Genomic DNA, 26123 nt, shown 5'->3' on the forward strand with positions numbered 1-26123 from the left:
GTATCTGTCTCGATCGGCGCACATCTTCGCCACACAACATCAAGCGATCTCATTCTGACACATCTCAGGTTTTTTCTTTTTCCCCATCTCTTTTTTCCTCCCAAACCCTCTCATGTATATATATGTCTTGAGTCAAAATTAGTTTTTCATTTCGTCTGTGATTGCATGGTGGCAAAGCTGTCTCAAAGTAAAGAAAATCGGCGTCTTATCGTGGTGGGGCTGAGTCAGACACACACTTCACACAGCCGAAGTCTAAGTTAAGCATTGCTAAGTAACCTTCACGTTTCACTCGTGTGAAGAGCTAATATCCTTTAAGTTTACGTGTCACTTTTTTTTTAGACACTTTTTTTTTTCTGGGTCCTCTTCATATGTCTCCCCGGCTTCTAATTGCAAAGGAAACATCGGAGACAAGCCAGTGTGACAGGTTCGCTCCCAGAGTCTTCAATTATTAAACAGCCTACACTCCAGAAAACAGGCCCAGTGTTGGCTGCAGAACTTAAGCAGAACAGAAAGTCTCATGATCTGTCACACGCCTGAGTTGCTGCTTAAAGTTACTCCAAATTTATTTTGTAAATGACCTTTATTTACAGTTGGATCCAAAAGGCCTGATATTGGAGTGCTATACTGTAAATAAACTGTAAAAGACAATTTAAAACACCTATGTGATGGGTTTACCTAACTTCTAGTAACTTACCTAACACTAAACAATGTACAAATGTTTTACAGCATTTTATTGTGAGGTTTCAGTGTGACCTAAGCCCATTTGAAGTCCAATTTCGTGTCAGACAACTTTTGAATTTGGGTCTGCTCAATTCTCGTTGACTGGTCTGCAAGAGCAGAGTTGTTCGATGATCTAAATAAATCGTATTTTGCGACCTCTGGGCCTTTCCCTTTGGCTGTGCCTGATAACGGTTGAGCATGCTAAACTCACATTGTGAAAGTGTGTTATTGTTAGTCTGCGTGATGTTTTAACAAATGATAAGGGAATCATTTGGATTAGTTGTTGGTGTTATTTTTAGCTAAGAATTTTGATTCCACAAATAGCTGAAACATCGTCAGAAACCAACTTTATGAGGCAGTCCAAATAGCAGCACTAAATTGTTAGTTTAAAATAATCTGGCACAGACTATTGACTCAGTTGGGAAAACAACACTTTTTTTTTAAATTGTACATTGTGATCATAAGGCAAAACACAACCAAAAAGCAGGCTGCCTGAAACTGATGTTTTATGTGCTTTAATTATAGTGGAGTTTAAGATAAACAAATCTAGAATGAAGGTTAACTTAATCTGCAGCATCGAAGCTGACAGAAAAGGTCAAACCGGACCAAAACAAGAAATAGCCCCAAGCTAATTGTGCTATTTACCTGTAACGCAGCCCTACATTTCCACTTTAAATCACCTGCGCTTATTCCGCAAAACTCCACAGAGGAAGGTCGAATGACTTTTAAAATTCTGCCTTTGAAGAAACAAACAGTGCCTTGTTAGCATCTGTGAGTCACAGCCATGGATGATTAACGTCCAGCAGCACTCAACCTTTGACTTGCGTGGTGTTCTCGGTAGCACCGACGATAGATTGTGCCTCGAGTGAAAACATCAAAACTCCTGTGATCACTGATCACATGATACATTTAACCACAGGAGCATCATTGGAGTAGAACGGTTAATCATTATTAAACACACAGGAGCAGACTTTTATCATGCTAAATCTAGCATTGCATTTAATGCTGCTGTAAATGTTTTTTTATATATATACTTGAATGATTTACATAATTCCAAGTATTTTGTTATGTAGTCTTTTAGCTTTTTTTGTTTTCACATACCCATGCGATACTGGCTACTTAGCGAGCTAATTGACAATCTGACTATCCACTGTCCAATCCACAGGCTTTGTTTTTATCATTTTATCATAGACATACTTTGTCTGTCTGTCTGTCTATCTAGATCAGAGGCTCAATTGCTAACTGTTCTCACTACAAGCTAGCTCTTTTTCTCATTGAATGTGTCACCAACTGTCAATCAACCCTCTTAACACCTACCTACCCTATTGTCGGTCTACCCATCTATATATCATCCATTATATAACTGCATTGCCATGTAATATTGGCATGAATAAATTTTTATATAAAAACACTGCATGTTTGTATGCTCAAATGGCAGGTAGCGTATATTCCAGTTTGTATTATTCATTGCATTGCCGCTACGACACAGTTAGATGTTTGTTTTTGTTTTTTTTAAAGTTCTATTATTTTTGTTCTCTCGAACTTTAAATGATAAAAAAACAATCAAAGCCAAGCAGCGACATTAAACGTTGACGTCAAAGAGTTCACAAGTGGCGTCCCCTCTGATCTACGGCGCGATCAGAAAGCGGCAGCACTTTACAGAGACGAGACGACAAACAAGAGTTTCACGCAAAAGACACAAAACAAGTAGTTTGATATAGACCCAAAGAGAAAACATATCAAAGGACATTTTTCTACATGTCTTTTGCGAGTACAAAAAGCCCAAGTGGTGTCAGGAGAAAACAAAACAGAAGGCTTGTTTTTTGCAACAATTGCTTTAAGCTACAAAAATCTCCTCCAGTCCCGAGCCGCCCCTCAATGTCAGCCCCCTGCACTCCTCCACGCTCCCCCCCTACCACCCCCTCTCTTGGCTCTGCCAGGCAGGACAGGGCCCTCCGTGCTCTCTGATAGGTTGCAGGCTGATGCTTAGCAACAACATTCCTGTGCCCCAAGTAGCAGTAAGCCTCTGGCTGAACCCTTTCATGTGGCTGTCAGGCCACATTTATTTCCTTTTAGCACTTTGTCTACTTGTCCAGATGTATAAGGAGATAAAACAGCCTGCTGTTTACACCGCTCTCCCTCTGTAGCGCCGCTGTAATTAGATTGTATGGCCGCTCTGTCTTCAGTGGCGAGGTGAGGGTGAGGGTTGACGCGGGATTTGTCTGGATGAGCCAGGTTGCGCATCCGATGCCTCGACTTTCAAATAAGTTTAAAGGAAAGGGAGAACCTCTCTCTGAATGTTATGAACTCCTATTTACATGTCCCTGTAGTATTAAGTGCAATAATGCTTCCTGGCGTAGTAGTGACATCGCTATTAGTAGCTCAACCTGTCATAGTTGACATCATGTTGACTTCATTAGGCAACATACATTGACTCAGCAGTGTGTCAAGTACAGCAATCCAATTTAGATCAGGTGCTTGACCTCAACCAACCATCACATAAAACAATAAAGTGGACACATTTTGAGTTTTTTGTTTTGCTAGAAATTATTTAAGAAAAAATGGATCATGTCATAACTTGATAATTTATCACATAAATATGAAATGTATTACATAACATCACATTTATCTCGCTGAAACCTTAACTTTATTTTGTTATAAAGTATGTCATATTTATCACGTTAAAACAGGAATGGGAAATTTATCGCCTTATAACCTGAAATTCATTACGTTAAAATGTGAAACTTTATCATATTTTACAAAACTTAGTGTGAGGACTTTATTTTTGGATTGAATCTGAATGCTGTTTTCACTTTTGGAAATATTTTCTTTCATTTGTTAGTGAATAATGTTTGGATTTTACCAATCCCGCTTTAACAAGCACGTCATACAATTTATTGCCAATCTTCTTTGCGATTTTTTTGCCTTTGAGGAGGTTCATGTTCTACTGTAGGGATGGGCGAGTATTAGTGGCGGTCGGTTCGGATCAGTAACAAGTTATCAGTATCAGTGTCAATGCCTTATTTCTAGATATTGGTGTTTGCGTCGATGACCGATACCAGTACCGGCTGCCCTGGTGGCCGTTTTATTTTTGGGAACTAAAAATTTGAAGAATACAAATTTGTCATTAACTTCATGCAATTTTAAGGAAAATATTATATTGGGATATCATTCTTTAAACTTAATTGTGATTGTTTTTTTTTTGTTTGTTTTTTTTTTTGGGGGGGTCAGAAGTACTAATGGTATTTGGTGTCTACTCGAGTTGAGCATTCATACTGGTATCGGTCTGGGGGGAAAAATGGTATTGAACATCCTTGTTCTACTGTGTGCTATTCTGGTTATTATGCTAGAACATTTCCTGGACTTTTAATTATGAACCAAGTACAGCTTCAAAAACAAACAAACCAACTAGTAAAATGCCCTGGCCAACTCTCCAACTGTGCCATCCTTTTAAGAAGCCCACAGCTGAGGTGTTTGTGTGTTTTCCATGTATCTGCTTTGCCTGCCATCCCAACCCTGCCTTGCTTCATGGTGACACACTGGAAGTAATAATCACTATTGCCTCTGGCTTTATCAGCATTTATTCCCATCACAACACAGAAAAGGCGCCGACAAGACAAGCCCTGATGCGATGATGTATTATCCAGCGCGGGCCGTCATCTTTCATGGTGACATCTAACAGAGCTTCCTTTTCTCCACCGCCACTCACTTTCTTCTTCCTCCTCTCCTCCTCCTCTCTGTCCAGCCTTTCATTAACACACACGGTCCTCCTCGCCTGTAAATTTGCGGCGCATTGTCATGTGCTGTGGTGATAACTCACACCGCGTGGAGACAATAATGACGCGACCACTCAGCATATGCCCCAGGCCTGGCAAATTAAAACAATGCTCAGCTTGATGAGCAGACTAATCTGGACAGCAGAGCAAGTGAGGGAAAGAGAGAGAGGGTTAGGGTGAGGGAGTGAAGGAGTGTAGTAAATACACAACACAGCAGCACCTCCCTCTGTTCAGTGTCGGTACAACCAGAGAAGAAAATGACGTGTTTAACATATATATATATATATATATATATATACATTTATTGTCTCGGAGTTGGTTCACTGGAACAACTTGAAAGCAAATCCTCCTCATCACCAAGCAGTCCTGGGTTATTGACTGAAGTATATTAAGTGCAGGCAACCAGCAGAGAGGGGAGGAGCAGTACAAGGCAGACTGGGGGAGGGGTGGGGGGGCTTTGGGGGGTGGTGTCTTTGGGTGTTTGATTGATGTTCTCTGTGGGTGGGGTGGAATCATCGCGCCGGATAGGATGGGATGTGACGAGCAAAGCTGTTGAATGGGGTTGCCTCGTTTGATCAGCGGGTGTGAGTTGAGCGGGCGGTGTCGTGCGAGGTGTGGCCATCCTGAAAGCAAGGTGACTTGAGTCCCTCTGGAGCGTAATAGGGGAGTGTAACGGGGGGCTCAATTCACTCCCTAGCTTCCTACTGCAGCAGTTTGTTGTTGTGTGGTACTGCTAATAATGTGGCGGCGAGGAAGATGAATTGTAAGCAAGCAGCTGGATTAAAGGCAGAGGGACTTTCAAGCGGGACAGGAAATGAGGCAAAGCAGGGACGCAAATATAATCATGATGCCTCTGAGGGGCATGTGGTGCATAACAGTGGAAACCCCAAAGTGGGACAATTTGAAAGTTAGTTCAAAAATAGGCTTCAAAATGAAACAAAATGCTTGCAGGACCACATAAGTGCTACTTTGTTTTAAATATAGCTCACCGGTCAGTGATGGGGCATTGTGATTTTCTAGGAATCTTGTAGAAGTCATCATACATTATTAAGGGTATTTTGAGCAAATTGGTTATTTAAGAAGTGTGTATCAAAAAGGTAGCCCTTCACATTAATTAAGTAGCTCTCATTTTCAAACAAAAAGGTTGGTGACCCCAATCTAAAGGATGTGTGAGATACTACCATATAAGGTGATATCAAAGTTAACTTTGGGATAATAAAAATTAACAGGAAATGGAGCTTTGCAACATATAGGAGAGTCTGGCTTCTCATTAGAATGTTAACATGTTAGTACCATGAATGAGATGCAGACAAAAAAAAAAACACAGATGCTAACATGTTGCTAGCATGAAGCAAAAGACAAACTGTACAGTAATGGTTCATGAAAATGATCACAGATCATTACTAGCAAATAATACATTACCGAGTTCAGAACAAATTGAATTTCCTGCGGTTTTGAAATTAGAATAACTTTCAAGGCAACCAACAACACATACCAAACTGTATTCAACTTTGAATGTGCCACTGTACTTTCTGTCCAAAGATCGCTGTCGTTTCAGTTTTCACTGTGTACAGTATGTTCTTATTTTACCTTTTTTTTAATTTTATCATTAGACATTCCAGTTCAGCAGTGATGCTTCTTAACAGATTTGGAGCCACTGTGTAGGCGGCGAGCTGCAGGTTCGCTGTCAAAACAGAGCTTCCATTTCCAAATCACAGTCCACCAGCATGGAAGCAAAGTCACTTTTTCTCCACGTTGATGTAATATGAGACACACGCTGGTCCGACCTTAATGCCTTTCAGAGATGCTATCTGAAAGCACATTATGCTATCTGTTTCAATTCAATGTGCTCTTCTTTCCCGTGATAAATATGGTTCCATTTAACAGAGCAGGCCGCTGCATTTCTCAAGGTTATGCATGGTCATGTAGAGGAACAACAATAAAAAAAAATAATAATAATAATGCACCGCCAAAACCATCGCTAATATGTATTTGTCAGTTGTGTCTCTTGCTATGATTAAAGGCCCGGTGGATTCCTTTTTGCAGGAAAGGAAACTATTTCTGCAAAGGCATCAGATATGGCCATGACATGATGAAGTACCTCCTCCGCTAGTTAAAAGGCTATGGGAAGGAAGGAGGATGTTTTGGACCTTGAAAGTGCACCAAAGAACAAAAACACAACAAATTCTTGACCTGCTTTGGGGACATTACATACTCAATAGATTCAGGATTCTGTTTTTATGTTCGTTTTCTTCAAAAGTAGCATTTGCCTCACTTTCCTGACTTTGCCAAGTGTCAAGCAGCTTGAGAAGATTTATTCAATTCGTTTTCCATGAAACACTGGTTTTGAGTTGTAATGTCAGCTTTCACCACTAGATGTCAGGCCTTTTTTCTTTTCTTTTCTTTTTTTTACAGATTTGTAATAATGCAGTATGCAGGACGAACATGGCACCTCAATAACATTAAACATTTTGAGTAAGTTGATTTTTGTGGGGAAAAAAATACAAAATGAGTTCTTGCCCTTAATGTTGGTTTGATGTTGAGCAGGTTTGTGCCGTCCTTGAATAGGAATTTTTATGCAAGAGAGCCTTTTGCACTGGGGAAAAATAGTTTGTGGTTATTTACCTTTTGTTGTTGGGTTCCGATCGTGGGTCTTTTAGACATACAGTACATTGAAAAATAAAATATATTAAGATCGCATATTTCTTATGTCCCATGTGGCCTCCAAGTAGCACTGATGAAAAAATTGTGGCGCTCTCCAGCATCGAAGTTGCCTATCCCTGCTTTTGTTGGTCCCTGAGCTGGTCTCATGAGATTTGCTGTCGTCTCACATGAACTCCCGCATGCATGACGGCTTTAACTCCACGTTTTGTTTGACTTTTGTGGCATATTTTTGAGGCATGATTACAATTAGTGTCTGTTCAACATTAGGATGTAAAAATACATTTAGCATCTGAACAGAAGAAGTCCTTCTTGAAGTTTTGTTATGATGTTGTACTAGGACTGGCTTCCCCAACTATTTGACAGCATGTCAAACGCTGTCCAAGCTATTTTCATTAAAATCCTCCATTGCGTGTCTTCTCTCCTGCAGCCACCGAACGACGCCGAATTTGAGAACCGCCCTCTGCCCTACACTCCTCTACCCCGAGGATCCAGAGATGCTAGAAACCACAAAGGTAAGAGCAAAACAAAGACCTTTTAGACGGCATAACCTTTTCAAGGCAGCTCATTTTATACACAGATATGTAATTAATAGCAACAGGATGAAATATGCATTCAGTCAAAATCCAGAACCGTGGATTATGTAAATAGAAGTTGTGACCCTCAAGAAAAGCAGACAGTGGGAATCTATTGAACTTCAGTGAAATGAACTAATTCTATCTTTAGTTTTATTGATCTCATCTCATCAGCCTGATGTGTTGATAGTGGGAATAAATTGGATTAATCCTCATTAAATCCGATCCGAGTGTACGTGTGGGAGCGGACAAGGATCCTTGATCTGTTGGTACAAGACACAGATTAGTTCGATATTGACCCAGAATAGTCGGCCGTCCTTATTGTGTAGAAATACTTTTTACATTCTGCATAATTGTTCTTCATACAGAAGATTATCCTCAACTATTTCTAAATATCACAAACTTTCAATAAACTGGCAATTAGTGTTAAAAGATAATACAATTATTTCTTTATCCTGTGCATAAATTTCCCCAGCTACTATATGAAATAGGGACTACATCAATATTAAAGTATTTACGAACACACTTGCAAATAACTTGCAAATACGTTTAAACATATTTGCCAGTCAAAAATGTTTAAATGTGTCCCAACAAAAATTTATAATGTTGCCGTATATTTGATAAAAAACAAGAAAGTAAGCTTTTGAGTGACAAGAATTAACATGTTGGTGTTCTACTGGTGAAAAGGCACCCACAGAAATCTTTTGCGAACACGAACCACTTGTCATGCAATACTGCTAGACAATAGTGACCTACACAAAAAACCACAGTGTCACACACTCAAGCCAAGGACAGATCAGTGTCATCCGAGCCTGACTGGTATAGCAGCTCTCATCAGACATAAGGCACGGAACAAGTCCTGTGCTTTGTCCAAGTCCGACCTGGCTAAGAATGAAGACATCTGACAGATGCAATATTTTCCATTCCATCTCAGATCTGAGCACTGGTGACAGTTTCCATTTGTTTTTTTGTTTGTTTGTTTTTTTACAACGCAGCACAATCTTCACCCTCCAAGTAATTTTTGCCTGGCTACCTCCAAGCCACTACTATTCTTTGTTAGTTATTTGTTTGACTTAAATAAACATTTATCTGATGCTAAACCCAAACAAGTGAGTGTTTACACGGCTTCAATTTAGGATATAAACAATTTAGATGAGACCATATGCAGACAATTCTGTTGATTTTCAATGCGTTGTGCCGTCTGGAAACTTGAAATATGGGTGAGTTTTACACCTTAAGAAGCAGATCCACCTGTTTTTTCCCCCCGTTCTTTTAAGTGGAGGGAGGTTGTATTGTCTTTTCCTGTGGTAGCATTCCACTATGTCCACCCCCCACCCTTTCATGCTGTCACCTGTGTCAGGACGTGCCAGAGGTAATTTCAGCTGCTAGTAGCTCCCAGAGGATGGCAGCACTGGCAGGACACCGCCCCTGGGACAAAAGGGGATGGAAAAAGCAAGGACACAAGTCCAGAATAAGCTCCTGTCTTTGCTGGCTTGAGGAGTCAAACTGGAGGAGACAAGGCAGCGAGGAGACGTAAAAGCAAGATTAAAAAGAAGATATGGAAGTGTTTCATAGAGTGAGCCTGACATCGAACAAGAGGAAAAGATTAAGAGGAGATGAAAAGACGAGGGGAGCAGTCGGGATAGGACTTAAAAATCAGATGGGAGTAGACAAAAGACGACGGCCGAGGAGGTTGGTGGGGGGATCCGGAGTGTCTGCTTGAAGGCGTGACACAGAGCGAAGTGGACTATGTGGTCTGGCAGAGGGGCCCGAGGATCCTCCACAACTGTCACCTTGACTCTGACTCCTACGACTGCTCCCCATTGTCAAGTCTGCTCTAAATCTAACAGTCCATAAGTGAGTCCCAGCCTGCGTGTCTCCATATATAAACGGGTTCGCCTGATGCTACGTGTCGTCTGCTTGGATTTGTGCTGCACAATTTCCTTTTTTTTTTTTTAAGTGTACGTCTGTTGTGTATTTTACTGACATCAGGCCAACCTGATGAGCATTAAGATGGAAAAAGCATTTATTAAATGGATTATCACAAAGGTTATAATAGTTTTAGATATTTCATTGGATTCATCACTAGTTAGTTTTCATTTTGTTTAGACTTTTTTTTATTCAGTTAGTTTTAATTTTTAGAGCAAGTTTACAAGTTTGTATTAGTTTTTTATTAATGTTTTGTTTTAGTTTAGTTTTGATTAGATTTGGTTTGAGTTTTTTTTTTTAATACATGCAGTATTTGTTGAGTACCAGGTTAAAAACAATACGTATTGTGTAAAAAAGTGAACTGCAATTCTCAAACAACTGTTTGATCTTCCTTCTTCTGTATGGATACTACAATACTGAAATAAATACACTTAAATGAACCCTGAAACTACATGTATGATATTACCGGTAAAAGACGAAAATGAAGGACATTTTCTCCATAATTATAGTTTAGTTAGTTAGTTTTTGTAAACGTAAGATTTAATTTCAGTTTTGTTCTTTTTAAAAGCATGTTTGTTTTTTTATTTAGTTAACAAAAATGCTTCAATTGTAATTTAACAAAAACTTTTAGTTTTAGTTATTGTTAGTTTTCGCAAACTAGCCATTTTCAGACCCTCCCTTTTGCTCTAATTATTTATTTATTTACTAACTATATGAATAAATTCCTGGGATTGAATGTCTTCACTCCGAAGAGACAATTGGATCAGCAACAACAATTACAGTGCATCAATGTGATTCCCACAGTAGCGCAGGTAGGCGGCTAACATTTAGCTGCAACTTGCCACTAACTGGCTAACAACACAAATGAGCTGTGTCTATGGGCTGGCTTCTAATATGAATGAAGGTGTGTCAAAGGAGTGTCAAATTGCATCCGTGTAAGAACACACACACAGTCGGCTGGGAGATTAAGTTCATGGTGATCCAGCTTCACCAGGGTAGCCAAAGCTTAGCTTTGTGTGTTAAGAGCTACTAGCATGTACAGACGTTTAACTGCAGTCACTTCATCCGATTAATATCAGATTTTTAATCCACATTTGATTACCATTTGAGTATATCTGATTGCATTCGTTTTTGCCCGATCATCTGCCAGAAATCCGATCTTGGGACCCCATTGGAGCAACACATAGGAAAATTTTAAACCCTATAGTGTAAGTTCAACCTTTCCATATGTTCCAAGCCAAACAATATTGCTACTCTCTTATTGTTAGTCAGACTGTCACCTTCTATGGATGACTCACAAGTTTATTTCACTGATCTAATTATAGCCGAACAAGTGAAACAGACCTTTCAGACTTGATTGATATATCCATGTGCGCCAAGGATATTTTAATAAAATGCCTTTCATTTCCTCTGTATATGTAAATAAATGTGGCTGGCAGTGGCACTAGCTGCTTTCATACAGGTATCAGATTAAATTTGAGTAAGCCATTCCTCAACGGTGACAACAGTAAATGAAAGGGATATCTTTGTACAAGTCGAGTAAACAGACAAGGAAGAATGCCTCAAATATGCCTTACAGTATGAGCCCTGGGCCCCTTTAATCTTGTTGTTCTGGGCCAGCTTCCAGCTACTTTGTATGGATGTATCTTAAATGGTGCACAACTGTTATTAAAATCCCAGGAGGAAAGCAGCCTTCAAAGCTTTAAAAAAAACAACAACTTCCTGACGACACCCATGGGGCACATCACATTTGTTTGCCGCATTCATTTCATGTTGGGGGTGATGTGCACCACAACTCCCACACCAACCCTCCCGCAACCCCGAAAAATGGCAGCAATGGGAACGGATCCAAACTGGAAAGTAAACTGTTTTATAGTTGCGGCACAACAAATAAACAAACATCTGGAAGCATTCAGAGCAGCCCATTAGAAGGGCTCTGGGCCTTGCCAAAAAGGGGTAAATGATGAGGAATGGGCTGTCGAGAGGTTGGTGGAGGCCGGGGAGAGGCCAGATGACGGAACGGTGGGTGCTAAGCGCTGCCTTTTAAAGCTCAGCTGGGCTCACACTGATCTACACCTGCTGCTTTCTCCGCCTCCACCGCCAGACATCTGGATGGGATACATGACTAATGGATGACTAAACTGCCAGTGTTGAAACTTGTCGTTATGAAGGGAAAGGTTGTTGCTTTGACTGATGACTTCATGTTTCTCCACGCAAATGCACTTAGCCAAACGCCAAGCAACTTTGACGGCATTCAAGTTAATTTATTGAAACCGATACATAGTTTGCCAGCGTTGATTTAATGCGCTCAATTTAACGGCCACTGCGAATCATCAGTATGGGTTGCATCATAGCTTAGATTTTATTTTAATATACAGTATTCTCTTGACTACAAATCATTTAAATTTTGGTGGCCTGGTTTATCTTGAGTTATATATATATATGAACAAAAGGACAAGACTCCTAATTAATCAATCAGTGGTTTGGCTAACTCAGCAGTTTCCCTTAAATCTTAAGTCTGCATCTTAGTAAAATATTTTGAACAATTATCCTTTAAACTTGGTGGGAATAGTTTGGGGAAAAGCCCCTTTTATGTAGTATACAGCGCAAGGTCCATATGCAATATGCTCTGTAGTTTGATGTAGACACATTTGAGAACCCTGACCTAATGCTTGGCGGCTCTCTAGTTAACACAGCTCTCTAGTTTTTTAGATGAAAAAAAAAAAAGAAACACGAGGAAGACTTCACTTCCAGTAAGTGTCTCAATATTTTTGTCAATATAGTCAATTTCACTCAGCTTTTTATTTTTTTTACCTCCTGCTGCAAGACTATTGCAAATAAGAGGGCACAAGTTAAATGACAACACTAGGGTGTGAGCAGAATAGGCAACAGCAGCAGCAAAAAGTATTTAGGCAGATGTCGATTGAATACACATTCTATAATCCATATGCAGATGTATACCAATGATATGTTTTTCATCATCCCAGCATACTTAGATAGCTCAGTCACTCAAATGCATCCATTGGATGATGATGCCGTGTATCTCCTGCTGCATATCGCAGCTCATCGCAATGATAATGAAAGTAGGCTCTGTTTTCCTTTATCTTTGTAAGATGATACTGTTTCTCCCTCGAGTGTATCGTGTATTGGCTCGCCAACATGACTGGCCATTAAAGTCAAGCCTATGGAGATGGATGACTGGAAAGTTGGCTGAAGTGGGACTGGGAAGGGGTAGCTGGGCCAGCAATCCTTGACTGCACTGTCCGAATTCAGAGTAATGAGCGCTGACTTGTGGAGGCAGGCCTCGTCCTTATTTGTCACACTGGATGGAAGGCAGCATTGCATCTTCTTTCTTTGCATGGATTAAAATGCAAGTATAACCTCCTCAGCTTCCGTGACAACTTTAACTGCTGAACTCTTGATGTGGCAGCTCTCGGAGAAGCCGTCTTCCATCAAGTGTCGTTAGTGCTCCTTTACCGAATGGCACTCCTCTTGCAGTTTTTGAATAATTCTGTTTGTGTGCACTTTGAGGACACATCAGGTTTTTTTTTTACACCTTACTGTTTGATGTCAGTGAGGGAAGCTTGCAAGATTTTTTTTGGGGGGTCGCAACGATGCTCACATCCAACCACTTATGTTTATTGATTTCACCATAGAACATACATACAATAAAAAGATCAGGAACTTGTGATTGGTCCAGGATTGGAAAGTCCCACAGAAGTGTGTGGGAAGCTTTAAGAGAAGTTGCCAGGTTGTTGTGGGATATCAGAGACAAGAAATCTAGTGACTGTCTTACATTCAAGACATAGTTAGAGGGTTTACTGGTGAACAAAATTAACAGGGAGAGGAGCCTTTTCATCTAATCTGGCTTCTCCTTGAATCCAGAATGTGATGTGTTCTTGTTTTCCCCATTTCCATGCTGCTGCATCTTAAGGTAGTGTTTCTTTAGCTTTGCTAGCTAGCTAGTTGTGTTTGATTAGAATTGCTCAACTTGGCATTGCAAATCATGCAGTTAAGAAACTGACTCCCATCATTCAACTCAACTCTATATTTACAGAGCACTTATAAACAACCACCACTTTTTTTCTTAAAATGGAACTCAGGGGCAGCGGATACAATGAAAACAGCAGAGGCCCCAGAAATTAACCCTGTGGAACACCATATGTTGTGCATATTCATTCGACCACTTTCTTTTTTGGCTCAACATAGTATGAATGGATTACAATTATAAAGAAATCATGACGTACCTTCACAACATGCGTGATCACCTGCAGCCAATCATGGCCAAGCGTGAATGAGTCGGGTGTGTGTCTTGACCTCCGCCAAACCCCAGAGACTGATTTACCGAACCCTTGGGGTTAGATCAAACCCAGATTAAGAACCACTGTCTTAAAGTGACCAACAAAATCAAGTTAGTTGGCTTGAGGGAACTCCCCATTAGTGAGTAGAATGTCATCCCACAGCAGTGTTGCAGGAGGAATAGCCATTCTTTTGGGGAATGTCAGCAACAAGCTGCAACGTGGTTGTTTGGGTTACTGTGACCTGAGACACTAAATTGGCTGACATGTATCCTACAACATGTGACTAGCATGAGGCGGAATTGCCAGGCACTTACAATATGTCAGATACAAGTGGCCGTTTGTGGTTGAGTGTCCAACATAACCAACATGGCTGACTTGCAACGACTCCCCGCTGAGTAGTGGATACCATCTCACAGCAGTGTGGAACCAACATAAGGACAACGAAGTGCCAGGCTGCTGTGGAATGTCAAAGACAAGCCGCAAAGTGGCTGTCTGTGCTCGAGTGTCTGACACCAGCAACTTGGCTGACTTGCGACGTCTCCCGCATCCTTATACTGTAAAGCATTGTGAACAATGAGCTTGAAGCTCAACCGTCATATGTTTTCCTCCCTCTTCCACCAGCTGTGAAATATGATGATGACCAACTTTGAAGCGTTTTCTCAGCAGCAGGCAAATACGCCTCGTAAATCTTTATCGTCCGTGACCGTTGCAGACAAACCTTCGCTATTTACGACGATACAAAGTCGAGCTGACTCACCCGCCGCTCAAGCGAAAACAGATGTGTGTTTGAAGTAACGTGCTGGCCTCCGCTCCAAATGTGTCAGCGTGATAGACAAGGACATGAGCTCTCATGAGCGCTTGGGAAAAGCTTTGGACTTTGGTCTACTTCCCAGTTTTTCCATTGGTCATTCTCAGAAGAGAAGCAGAACATAAATCAGCTCAAGTGGGAAGGTCTTATTTCTAGAAGCAGCTTTGAAATTCCAGTATTTCCAAAGCGGCCACGCTATTTTTCATTTTCCACAATGATTTGTTGTCGGGGGAAACTGAGACACGCTCAGCGCTTTCCAGCCAAGCTTCGTGGTTTCCAATGGTGGGAGGCCATCATGGTAATTTACAATAGAGTTTAGCTGCCAGATGGTTTTGGATATTTTTGCTTCCAGTAGGATGGATGTTGGGTCCAGCAGGTTTCTTCTGTGTCGTTAGCCGAAAACAAATGGCTCGGCGAGCAGGCGGAGTCTGTCTGCCTGTGGTGGCTCTCGACCCTTCATTCTGATGAATAGCTGCTAATATGCTGCCAGACATTGGACAACTTGTCATGGTAAAAAGGACCAACTGCTATGAGTTGTAGTAGTAATTATTGTCTATTACTAAGGGTGTTTACTCTCATTTCAAATGTCTCCTGTTTCAGATTAGATTATGATAATAAACAAAGTTAGTTGTGGAGCATATGTGTCTCAGTGGTTAATATAGTATCATACATCTTAATCTGTTTATCATTTTCAGGTCTGTACATTATACTTCCATAGTAACTGAAAACACGCTGTAATCAGTCAAGGCACACACGCGTCGCCTTAATGCTCGTGTGGTTAATGGTTCCAACAAATTACCTTCCAATTCACTGTGGGCTGACAACACATTCTGCATGGATTAACAGACGTACATCATCATTGAACTTTTCAACAACGCATGATCGGAATAGTTCGATCCATGCCAAGGGATCACTGATAGGCAGTGATTGTAGAGGACAATGGTGATTGTTTACACTGCGATGTACATAAAATGCCCTCTTAGAGAAAATACTCCAACATTTTTGGTTGAATTCCAAATCTTAGGACCTCAGTTTGGACATTTAACTTATGCAGTGAAGTAGAATATCAATGTGGAAAGCAAGGTCCTATCTGAGCTGATATTGTAAGAGTATTCCGTCATTAACCATGTTATCGTCTGCTTAACCGATTGGTTCATTGTAGACTCTAAAATGCCAATATTGTAGGTGTGAATGTAGATGCTTTGTGAGAGACTATTTGCCTTGTGATCAACTGACGACCAGTCCAGGGTGACCCCAGCTCGTATGCATGGCAGCTTGGCTAGGCTTTACCTTATGCCTGCTTTGGATAAGTGTTATTGAAAAAGGAAGGATTGACATACTTGAAAGCTTTTAATGTTTTGGACCGATTTTAACTCATTCACTCACAGCCATTTATATTGGTGCAGGAAACAGAGGTGTTGAGGAGGTGATGGGCAGGTTTGGTATCCAGGAGAGGAACGCAGAAGGACAGATGGTGGTTGACCGCAAAAAGAATGGAAATAGCTGTCGTGAATACTTTCTTCCAGAAGAGGCAGGGACATAGGGTGACCTACAAGAGTGGAGGTAGGATTACACAGGTAGACTACATCTTGTGTAGACGGTGTAATCTGAAGGAAATCAGTGACTGCAAAGTAGTGGTGGGTGAGAGTGTAGCCAGACAGCATAGGATGGTAGTGTGTAGGATGACTCTGGTGGTGAGGAAGACAAAGACGGCAAAGGTAGAGCAGAGGACGAAATGGTAGAAGCTAAAAAAGGAAGAGTGCTGTATGACTTTCAGAAAGGAGTAGAGACAGGCTCTGGATGTTCAGGAGGTGCTTCCAGATGACTGGACAACTACAGCAAATGTGATCAGGAAGACAGTAGGAAAGTCCTTGGTGTGTCATCTGGAAGGAAAGGAAATAAAGAGACTTGGTGGTGGGATGAGGAGGTGCAGAAGTGGATCCAGAGAAATAGGTTAGCTAAGAAGAAGTGGAACACTGAGAGAACTGAAGAAAGTAAACAATGTAACGAATATTAAATTTTTTTGTTGTTGCCTTTTTAAACATTTCCCCCTGGGGAATGTGTGTGCGTGCCTTAAACCTGTGTTTTCTCAAACCAACCAGAGACAGTTCAAAAAGAAAAAAACTCTTTGAATTTCCCTCCAGCATGGACTGGATTTTGTTTTTACAACCCACAGGAAACATACCTCAGCGCCTACCGAGACCTAAAAGTCTGTTTAGCAAACAAACTAGCGACTGCCTATCAGTCCCCAGACCACTAGCGATAAGACTGCCTATCAGTCCCCAGACCACGTTTATGGTCTGGTCTATCTACAGGAATCAGCCATGTTTTTGGAAACAACGCCCTTGGAAATTATACGGTATAACAGTGCCCCAGCGGCCACTATTGGTATTATCCTCAAGAATCCTGCCGCTCGTAATTAATCTGAAGTCTACATAATTCGGGACATAAACGGACTCTATGTACTTGACTGATATCAAGAGACTTCTGTTGTTTATCTTTGTACACAACCTGTATGTCTATCTCAAATGAATGATGTGTGTAACTTCTGCAGCCATAAGTTTAGCTAATTAGTAAACTTAGCGGATTCAATAACTTTATGATCGCGGTAATGTTTGAAATGTGTTCAGAATGATAAATGAAGCATCTGGCTTGTCAATTCTGATAAAAAATTATAAAATGCTGTCCCAAAAGCTTGGTCTCAGTCGACCAAGTCTGCTTCAAGCGCATGGAAGAGCTGGGACTACTACTGCGACCCCCTGGGACACAAGTTTAAAAGCCAGCGCGCGAAGGAACGTCCCCCTCTTCTTCTCTCTTCTCCCTCTTTGCGCTTCTCCTGACCATCACAAGAGAGGTGGTCGGCGAACACGCTGAGCGCGACCACGTGGCTTCCTTCTTTGAGCCCCGGAGTTGAGCCACGCCGCGCACCCCAAAGCACACATCATGCAAAGACTCGCAACCACACTGCGCGTCCCAAAACGAGCCGACCCACCTACCTTCCGCTCTCTGAATCGCGCAGCGTCCCGCCGACCCGGGTCCACGATGGCTGTTAGGCACCGAGCTGCTGCACGCCCGCGACCCATTTCTGCTCCAGCCGTGCGCCAGAGACGCCCCGCAGCACCCAACCCAACTGACCGCGGCCTCTCAACCGCGCAAGCACATCACCACCAACTGGGACATCCAAGGACCTGCCGCGGCCTCCACGCCGCACACGCACTTCGCCACCAATCGGAGACCTGCAGCGCCCCTCTCAGTCGTGCGGCCATCACCATCAGCCAGAGACTCCAGTGCAGCATTCCAGCTGCGCGTGCCGACCACCCAATGGAGTTTTCTTCAACTGAGGATTGACGCTCGCCGAGTCCCTCTCTCTCCCGTACACCTGAACCAGTCTGTAAGTGCACCTTATACCACTGGCGCAACACTTTTATTCAAATATAAAAGGATTGACAGGTCAAAACGCTTCTATCTCTATTCCCATCTACCTTTGTCATTCCCTTTTTTATCTTAGTTCATTAGGTTGCATGTTTTCTTTTTATCTTTGATCCACATTTTTTATTCCGTTTTATTAATAGGTTAGGCTGTGACTGATATATGCGTGTGTTTACTAAATAAGTCTAGAAATTCAATTTCTGCCGAATCAGTTGTGTTTACCATGGTTAACTAAAGTAGCAACTTCAGATTATGAATACTTAATAATAGGATTTTTATAGTTTATTTTGCTCCTACAAACAAGCAAAGTCAAAGTGGTGCCCCCAGAGGTTGCTGAGGAAATTACAACTCCCTTCAGTACCGTCTAAAGTTCTCATAAGCCATTACGGCAACCCAAATAATTGCTACAACAGGAGTACAGGGAAATGCAGCGTAAGGTGAAAGTAGAAGTGGCAAAGTCCAAACAAGGGGCTTACAAATACTTGTATGCTAGTTTGGACATTAAGGAGGGATAGACTGATCTACACAGGTTGGCAAGGGAAACAGACAGAGATGAGAAGGACGTGCAGCAGGTTAGGGTAATAAAAATAGGGATGGAAGTGTGTTGACAGATGCCAATAGTGTGGGAAGATAGAATGAGTACTTTGAAGAGTTAATGAAGGAGAAAAATGAGAGAGAACGAAGAGTAGAAGAGGTGGCTGTTGTGGACCAGGAAGTAGCACAGATTAGTAAGGACGAAGTGAAGAGTGGAAAGGCACTCGGTCCTGATGATATACCTGTGGAGATATGGAAGTGTTTAGAAAAGGTAGCAGTTTATTTTATTTTTTCTTCCATGAGAGACCACAGTATTGTTCATTCGGTAATCTTACCGATTCGACATGTCATCGTCATTGCTCTCTTTTTTTTTGTATGTGCGTGAGTACGTGTGTGTGCGGGTGTGTGTGTGCATATGTGCGTGCATGTGAGTGTGTGCTCATTAATTCACCTAAAATCTATTAAAAATCCCATACCGTTTGCCTAAACCGAATACTTCAGAATCCTTCTAGAGTCGTGAAGTTGTCAGGAAACCCGAGGAAGGATCAAAGAAAAGAAAGAAAAGTGAAATCCAGCACTGACCAGACATCACCTACTACCCACCGGGTTACCAACCAGAATCTTTCACCAACCCCAGAAAAATCTAAAATCCAACAAATTAGGGAGACCTCAAGAGACCAAAGGAAAGACTGAAGAAAGGAAGAGGATAGCTGAAGCCGAGTGAGATCCACAGACATCAGCCTCCACCGATTCAACGACCAGAGGAAGAAGCAGATTGTGTTTGAATTTTGGTAGATGCTGGCCCACCAGGCCGCGGCAGCGCCAAGGCACAACCCCCAGGCCCCGCAGGGACCACTGGCCGGAGAGCGACATGGCCCGCGCCCCAAGCCCAACGCAGCAGACACGGCAGCAGGCACGGCAGGCCCACCAGGCACCCCACCGGCCCACAGCCTCCGCTCCCCCCACGAGCCTCCCACCACCCACCACAACCCAGCCCCCGCCGCCCCTAGGCCCCCATCCCAGCACCCCCCACACCCCATCCCACCCCCGCCAGCCCCCCAAACCCCGGGGACCCCCCGTACCCAAGCATCAGTGCAGAGGGGCCGGACAGCGGAGCAAGGGCACCCGCGCCCACCCCACCTTCAGCCGCGTGGTGGGGCGGAACACTGGGGGTGGAAGGGGAGATGGTAAAACCGGGAGACGGGCAGCACCCCTGAGAATTTTGGGAGCAGGTGAACCGGAGCAGAGGGAAATTATATACCCCCCGCTCCAATCCACCTGCTTCCCAGACGTGTTGGTGAGTGTATGTGGTGCATTAAAAAAAAAAGTGGGGGGGGCGGCGGAGATACAGATGGGGGACCGCAGCACTGCTTAATACTGCGGTCTGCCACAACCGATGGCTCTCCACCCCAACACACCCGCCCCTCCTAGTTGTGGGGTGCATTAAAATTGGAGGGGAGTTGTAGGGCGAAGACGATGTAGCCAGCCCCACACCACCCACCCCCAAAGTGTGTGTTGTGTGCCCTATGTGTTTATTTACAAAGTGTAGCAGTATAATTTCTGACTGTGTTTTTCAACAGGATCTTAGATAGTGAGAAGATGCCTGATGAATGGAGAAGTGTGCTGGTGCCCATTTTTAAGAACAAGGGAGACATGCAGAGTTGTGGCAACTAAAGAGGAATAAAGCTGATGAGCCACACAATGAAGCTATGGGAAAGAGTAGTTGAAGCTAGACTGAGGGCAGAGGTGAACATTTGTGAGCAGCAGTATGGTTTCATGCCAAAAAAAAAAAAAAAAGAGTACCACGGATCCAGTATTTGCTTTGAGGATGTTGATAGAGAAGTACAGAGAAGGTCAGAAGGAGCTGCATTGTGTCTTTGTAGATCTGGAGAAAGCTTATGACAGGGTGCCTAGAGAGGAACTGTGATTTTGTATGAGTAAGTCTAGAGTGGCAGAGAAGTATGTTCAAGTGGTGCAGCACATGTATGAGGACTCTAAGACAGTGGTGAGGTGTGTTGTAGGTGTGACGAAGGAGTTCAATGTGGAGGTGGGACTACATCAGGGATCAGCTCTGAGCCCCTTCTTGTTCGCTGTGGTAATGGACAGGATGACAGACAAGGTTAGACAGGAATGTCCATGGACTATGATGTTTGCAGATGAGATTGTGATTTGTAGTGAGAGCAGGGAACAAGTGGAGGAGCAGCTAGAGGCGTGGATGTTTGCCCTGGAAAGGAAGGGAATGAAGGTTAGCCGTAGCAAGTCGGAGCATCTGTGTGTGAATGAGAGGTACCCAAGTGGAAGAGTGAGGTTACAGTGAGAAGGGACCAAGAAGGTGGAGGAGTTTAAGTATTTAGGGTCAAAAGTTCAAAGCAGTGGAGAGTGAGGAAAAGAAGTGAAGAAGCGTGTACGGCAGGCTGGGGACGGGTGGAGAAAAGTGTAATGTGTGATGAGAGAGTTTCAGCTAAAAAGGAAAGGTTTATAAAACTGTGGTGAGACCAGCAATGTGTTTTGGTCTGGAGACATTGCCACTGAGGAAAAGAGAGGAGGCAGAGCTGGAGGTGGCAGAGATGAAGATGCTGAGGTTTTCTTTGGGGGTGACCAGGATGGATATGATCAGGAATGACATCAGAGGGACAGCACATGTTAGAGGCTTTGGAGATAAAGTCAGAGAGGCCAGATTAAGATGGTTTGGACATATCCAGAGGAGAGATAGTGAGTATATTGGCAGAAGGATGCTGAGTTTCCAAATGCCAGGGAGAAGGTCTAAAGGAAAACCAAAGAGGAGGTTTATGGATGTAGTTGAAGAGGACATGAAGGTAGTTGGTGTGAGAGCAGAGGAGGCAGAGGACAGGGTTAGATGCAGGCAAACTGATTTACTGTGGCGACCCCTGAAGGGAAAAGCCAAAAGGAAAAGAAGACTCCCAGCCATTTTCACTAAATCAATCCCCTTCACTCCCAGTTGTTTTACTGGATTTGACTGATTTTGACAGGCCCACAGAATATTGTGTCTATTGCTATAAAAACATGGAACCTACCAAAAGAAAGATTAGAGTCTCTTCTTTCATCAGGAAAAAGTATATTTATATCTGTTTCTGTTTTTTCAGCAATTAGCATTAGAATTTAGCTAAGTTTAATCATTGTTCATAACTCTATTTAGAAATGTGAGTAAAATAGCTTTTTTCCAACATGGCCCTGGTTGATCCCTTTTGCTCTGCTGCCACCTGCTGGCCATTTGTGTAATAACTACAATTTCTTCAACCATTCTTTGTAGTTGAGATGCTGCATCAAAGCCTTCTGTATGCGCTAGCATAAAAAAAAAAAACGTATAAATATGTCTCTGGGACACAAAATTTTAAATAGACCATTTTAAATAGACCTATTTTTAGGAGCAAATGAGTTAGAAAAGAACTGTGTCTTTTTTTTGCGTAATCCAACCCCATTTGTTGTGAGTATCTGAAGACAAATTATCCTTCTTACACGTCTCCTTACCTGTCTCTTAGTCTTGATTTTCAACAAATGTCTTTTCAATCTTTCAGGGATTATGCACTCATGCCATTACAAAACCCCTCCTGATTTTAAAAATACTTCTGATAGCTTGACAGTCTTTTTTTTGTAGCGGTTGCCAAGTTTTCAAACCAATTTTCCGACTGAATACTGAGTTTTTAACATTGACTAATTTAGTGTGTTGCAATTCTATATAATGTCTTGTTTGTCATCGCATTTTGAAGGCCAGATCATAAATACCAGTTGTCTGTCCTTGTCCGATGTACACACATGCACAAACACTCATCCCCAGGTGTCCTCTGTGCTCCAAAGCTAGTGTGGCGGAAAGAGCCGGACTCATCTGTCAATTACGGTAAGCTCCATCGGGCCATTGTCTAAACTGTTTTCTCACTTGCCCGCTGACTCCACTGATTTATTGTCAGCTGCCTTGACATCAATATACAATTGGAAGACACTAAGCTGTGACGTGTGAGCACAAACTGTTGTCAGACTATCAGCACAGCACACATTATGTGCCATTTGGATTATTCATTGCAGTGGGCTGTGTGAAAGCCTTGTTTGGATTCACTGCTTGTAAAGAAGACGGACATTATTGCACATGCTGGGATTTACTTGGGATTTAAACGTGTGACAAACTGAACTGAATCAAACATAAACACGGTGCCTCATTTTGTGGGCCTACTTGTACTGGCCGGACTTAAAGGCCGTTTATGTTGAACTACCAAGCATTTCCGTACTGAAAAATATAAAGGGTAGCCACAGTTTGAGGACTTTGTAGGTCTTTTAAGGTTCTGAGCGGCTTTCGGACTGAAAAGAGTGAGGTCACCGAAAATGCTAGCGAGCCCAAAACAACCTTTTAGTCTGTCACTTCGATTCCACTGATTAAGCCACTTTAAACAGACAGAGCAGGTTTCTCTGTCACGATAATATGGGCTGACAAGTTATTTCACCGTCATCATTTGATTTGTGAATGCTTTCTGGCATGCTGTGTCACTGCAGTGCGAGACGAAAGGATTGACTGAGTCATTTTTGGTCAGAAACGCATATGTATCCCAGATTGTTGTGATATAAAAAGCTTCCTTGTCCTCCCACAGGACATTTATGCATGTAGACATCATCCCTTCAGTTTGGTAGCCATCAAACCGTATCATGTCGAATGGCAAAGAGATGTTATATGTAGTTTGTAAAATTTGTTGAGCATATGGGCTGAGAATTTTGCACAAAAATGCCAGCCAATCAATGTATAACTATTCAGAATGGCTGAAAGCAAGTTGTTCTGATACAAAAAAACAGCTCTAGCTATTTTATACCGAGGCATGTGCCTGCAGAGCCTCACAAGAAAGCTAAAATATGTGTCAGTTTGACACCATTAGCAAGTGTTAACACAACCTTTGGCAGCGCCCGACGACCACGCAATACCATCTCGGGCTTTTTTCTGCGAGTTAAGGATTGAGGCAGTTGGAAAACAAAGGCAGTGGAAGGGGGCATACTATTGGACAAAAAGCTGTTCACATGTCTAGCAGTGCTCTTCTTTATTTGTACACTGTGACCCTGAGATGCAATGTCTCTGGGCTAGCCGACTGTTTGTTTCACGCCCTATGACCCAGTATGATTCTGGCTAAACTATATATATTCTTTTGTCCTGAGCCTTCTAGTCTCAGTGAGGAAATATATGTTGCATTATCTCCCATGCGTTGCTTTATGTAGCAGACAGTAGATTGTAAAAGTGCAGCTTGGAAGGATGATATTAAGATAACCTTGGGAGGTAAGTGATAACAACCATCTGTCCTTCAAGCCTTTACGTTTTACACTGGAACCGCTAGAGCGTAAGGCAATCCACAATGGCGCCGGTTGACTTTGTACATAACCTGATTCAGAACTCACATCGCCTCGTTCGCTAACCTGTAACCTCTATAGTAAGTTAAAAAAAAGTCCAATATTTGTATGAAAAACATGATTACATCATAAATATAATATGACGGGAAAACAGCAAGTAAAGAGAACAAATCCTTACCTTTACTCCTGTGGTTGGAACATCAGGGACCGTTTTAAATAGAAGTCACCCTGTAATTAGTTACTGAGTCCAACTGTACGCATCAGAAATGTTAGCTATAGATTTAAAGTAACAATTTAGCATTCCCAACATCATACAATCATCCAAACCTTTTGTTGATGAGTGAACTCCAAGTTTGGTTTGTCTTTAGAGGGATACCCACCAAACTGGTTTGAAATTAGGGTGACCAAATGTCCTCTTTTGCCCGGACATGTCCACTTTTTTACATCCAAATACAAAAATTATACAAAAATAATCATAAAAATGGTCGGTTTTCATTGCGTGACAACTCGGAAGTGGAGTGCACTGTGTACCACGACTGGTAGACTGCTCCCAAGTCGATCACGAGTGAAAAAGAAAAGGTGTTTTTTGTGTGTGCATGTTATCATTGTTCTATATTTAAAAAAATAATAGGTCAGCCTTTTATGTACCTCACTTCCTGAGTGTTCAAATACGGTCAAGAGCTGTATTGGTTGCCCTGAAATTTTGCTCACTGGTAACACTGCTCTGCCAAACCAGAGGGTGCAGGTTTGATCCCATCTCGCCCCATTAAAAAAAAAAAAAAGAAGAAGAAAAAGGTCGAGCCCCGGAAGAAAAATAATGAATTATGTTAATAATTTATTAATTACATACAGAGGAGAGGCATACGTTAAAATAGTTATAATTAATAGCATCTTTGAGTAAATTTTGAGTATCATTTAAGTATATTGAGGCCGAGCTTAGTATCCTCTTTTTTGGAAATGAAAAAATGGTCACCTTAGTTGAAGTAGTTGGAAGTTCTACTGTATTGGTAGCTTCCTTACACAAAGCCTTCTTGGCCAACTTGCATAGTGATATCCCATAGAAGCCACTAGCCTATGACATGGCACTCCTGACAAATCGCTGATCTTAATGCTGTGATGTGCACTCGATAATATTTGGCTTCATTAATTCCCGTGACCTGAGAAGACATGGTGGCCCTATTAGTCCTGAAATCTCATCCCCGTCTCAGCCATACCTCAGCTGTGACTCAAGCGAGCAGCCAAGCGGATAATACGCTCTGAGCTCTGAAACATGTACCATTATAATTAGCTTTGTCAGGTCTGAGCCCCTACAACCCTCATGCAGATAATATGATAATATGTCTTCATAACCAGCTGACCTTACATGCTCAATATTTCTCCCCTTATGAAGATTACATGTCAATAAAGTAATTGAGTCCCGGGCTGTGCGGAGAGTGAAGATTTAGGTTATTGGACTTTTCGGGGGCAGTGATGTACGAGCATTATTATTCCGCCTGTTAGGGGACGCGCAAGGAAGGCTGAGGACAGTCCGAAGAGTGTCATGGGGGGAGGAGAGAGAGCAGAAAATCATTTCTCATGAGGTGAGACGGATCAGCACTTAATCATGACCTCATAGCTTCATCTCTTCATGTGAGCACTGGATATGCCTTATCAATTAATAGTCAAAGAGATGCTGTGGAGTCATCTGTCTTGAGTGACCACCTTTGTTAGGGGAAGCTATGGACCATTCTTGCTTCGATGCCTCCAGACAGCATAATGAGCAAGGCTTCTAACTATCTATAATTGCTTTCGCGATACACTGCCCCAGTGTGTTAGTGAAATTTTGTGTAATATATTTTCAAAAATGTGTTCATGCAGTTTCAATTATTAATAAACAAGAGCTTAATTTTGTTACAATATCAAATACAGTATTTTTAATAAATATATATATTTTTTTATAGTTGTCAGTTAAAAATAATTAATGATGCATTATTATTATTAGTAGTAATATTAGTAGTTGTTATTGTAGTTTTTTTTTTTTTTTTACAGACCGTTGGTAATAGTGGCTATT

General features: G+C 42.0%; 1 protein-coding gene across 1 annotated transcript in view; it reads left to right on the forward strand.

Annotated features, from left to right (window-relative positions):
• The window catches only part of lrmda (leucine rich melanocyte differentiation associated), a 279576-nt gene that overhangs the window by 236600 nt on the left and 16853 nt on the right, over positions 1 to 26123 (forward strand). The window contains exon 6 of the mRNA XM_077582111.1: positions 7588 to 7672. Within this exon, the coding sequence (XP_077438237.1) occupies positions 7588 to 7672 (85 nt within the window). The remainder of the gene's footprint in view (positions 1 to 7587; positions 7673 to 26123) is intronic.

The sequence above is a fragment of the Vanacampus margaritifer genome, chromosome 12 (assembly GCF_051991255.1).
Source record: "Vanacampus margaritifer isolate UIUO_Vmar chromosome 12, RoL_Vmar_1.0, whole genome shotgun sequence".
In the NCBI taxonomy this organism is placed as follows: Eukaryota; Metazoa; Chordata; class Actinopteri; order Syngnathiformes; family Syngnathidae; genus Vanacampus; species Vanacampus margaritifer.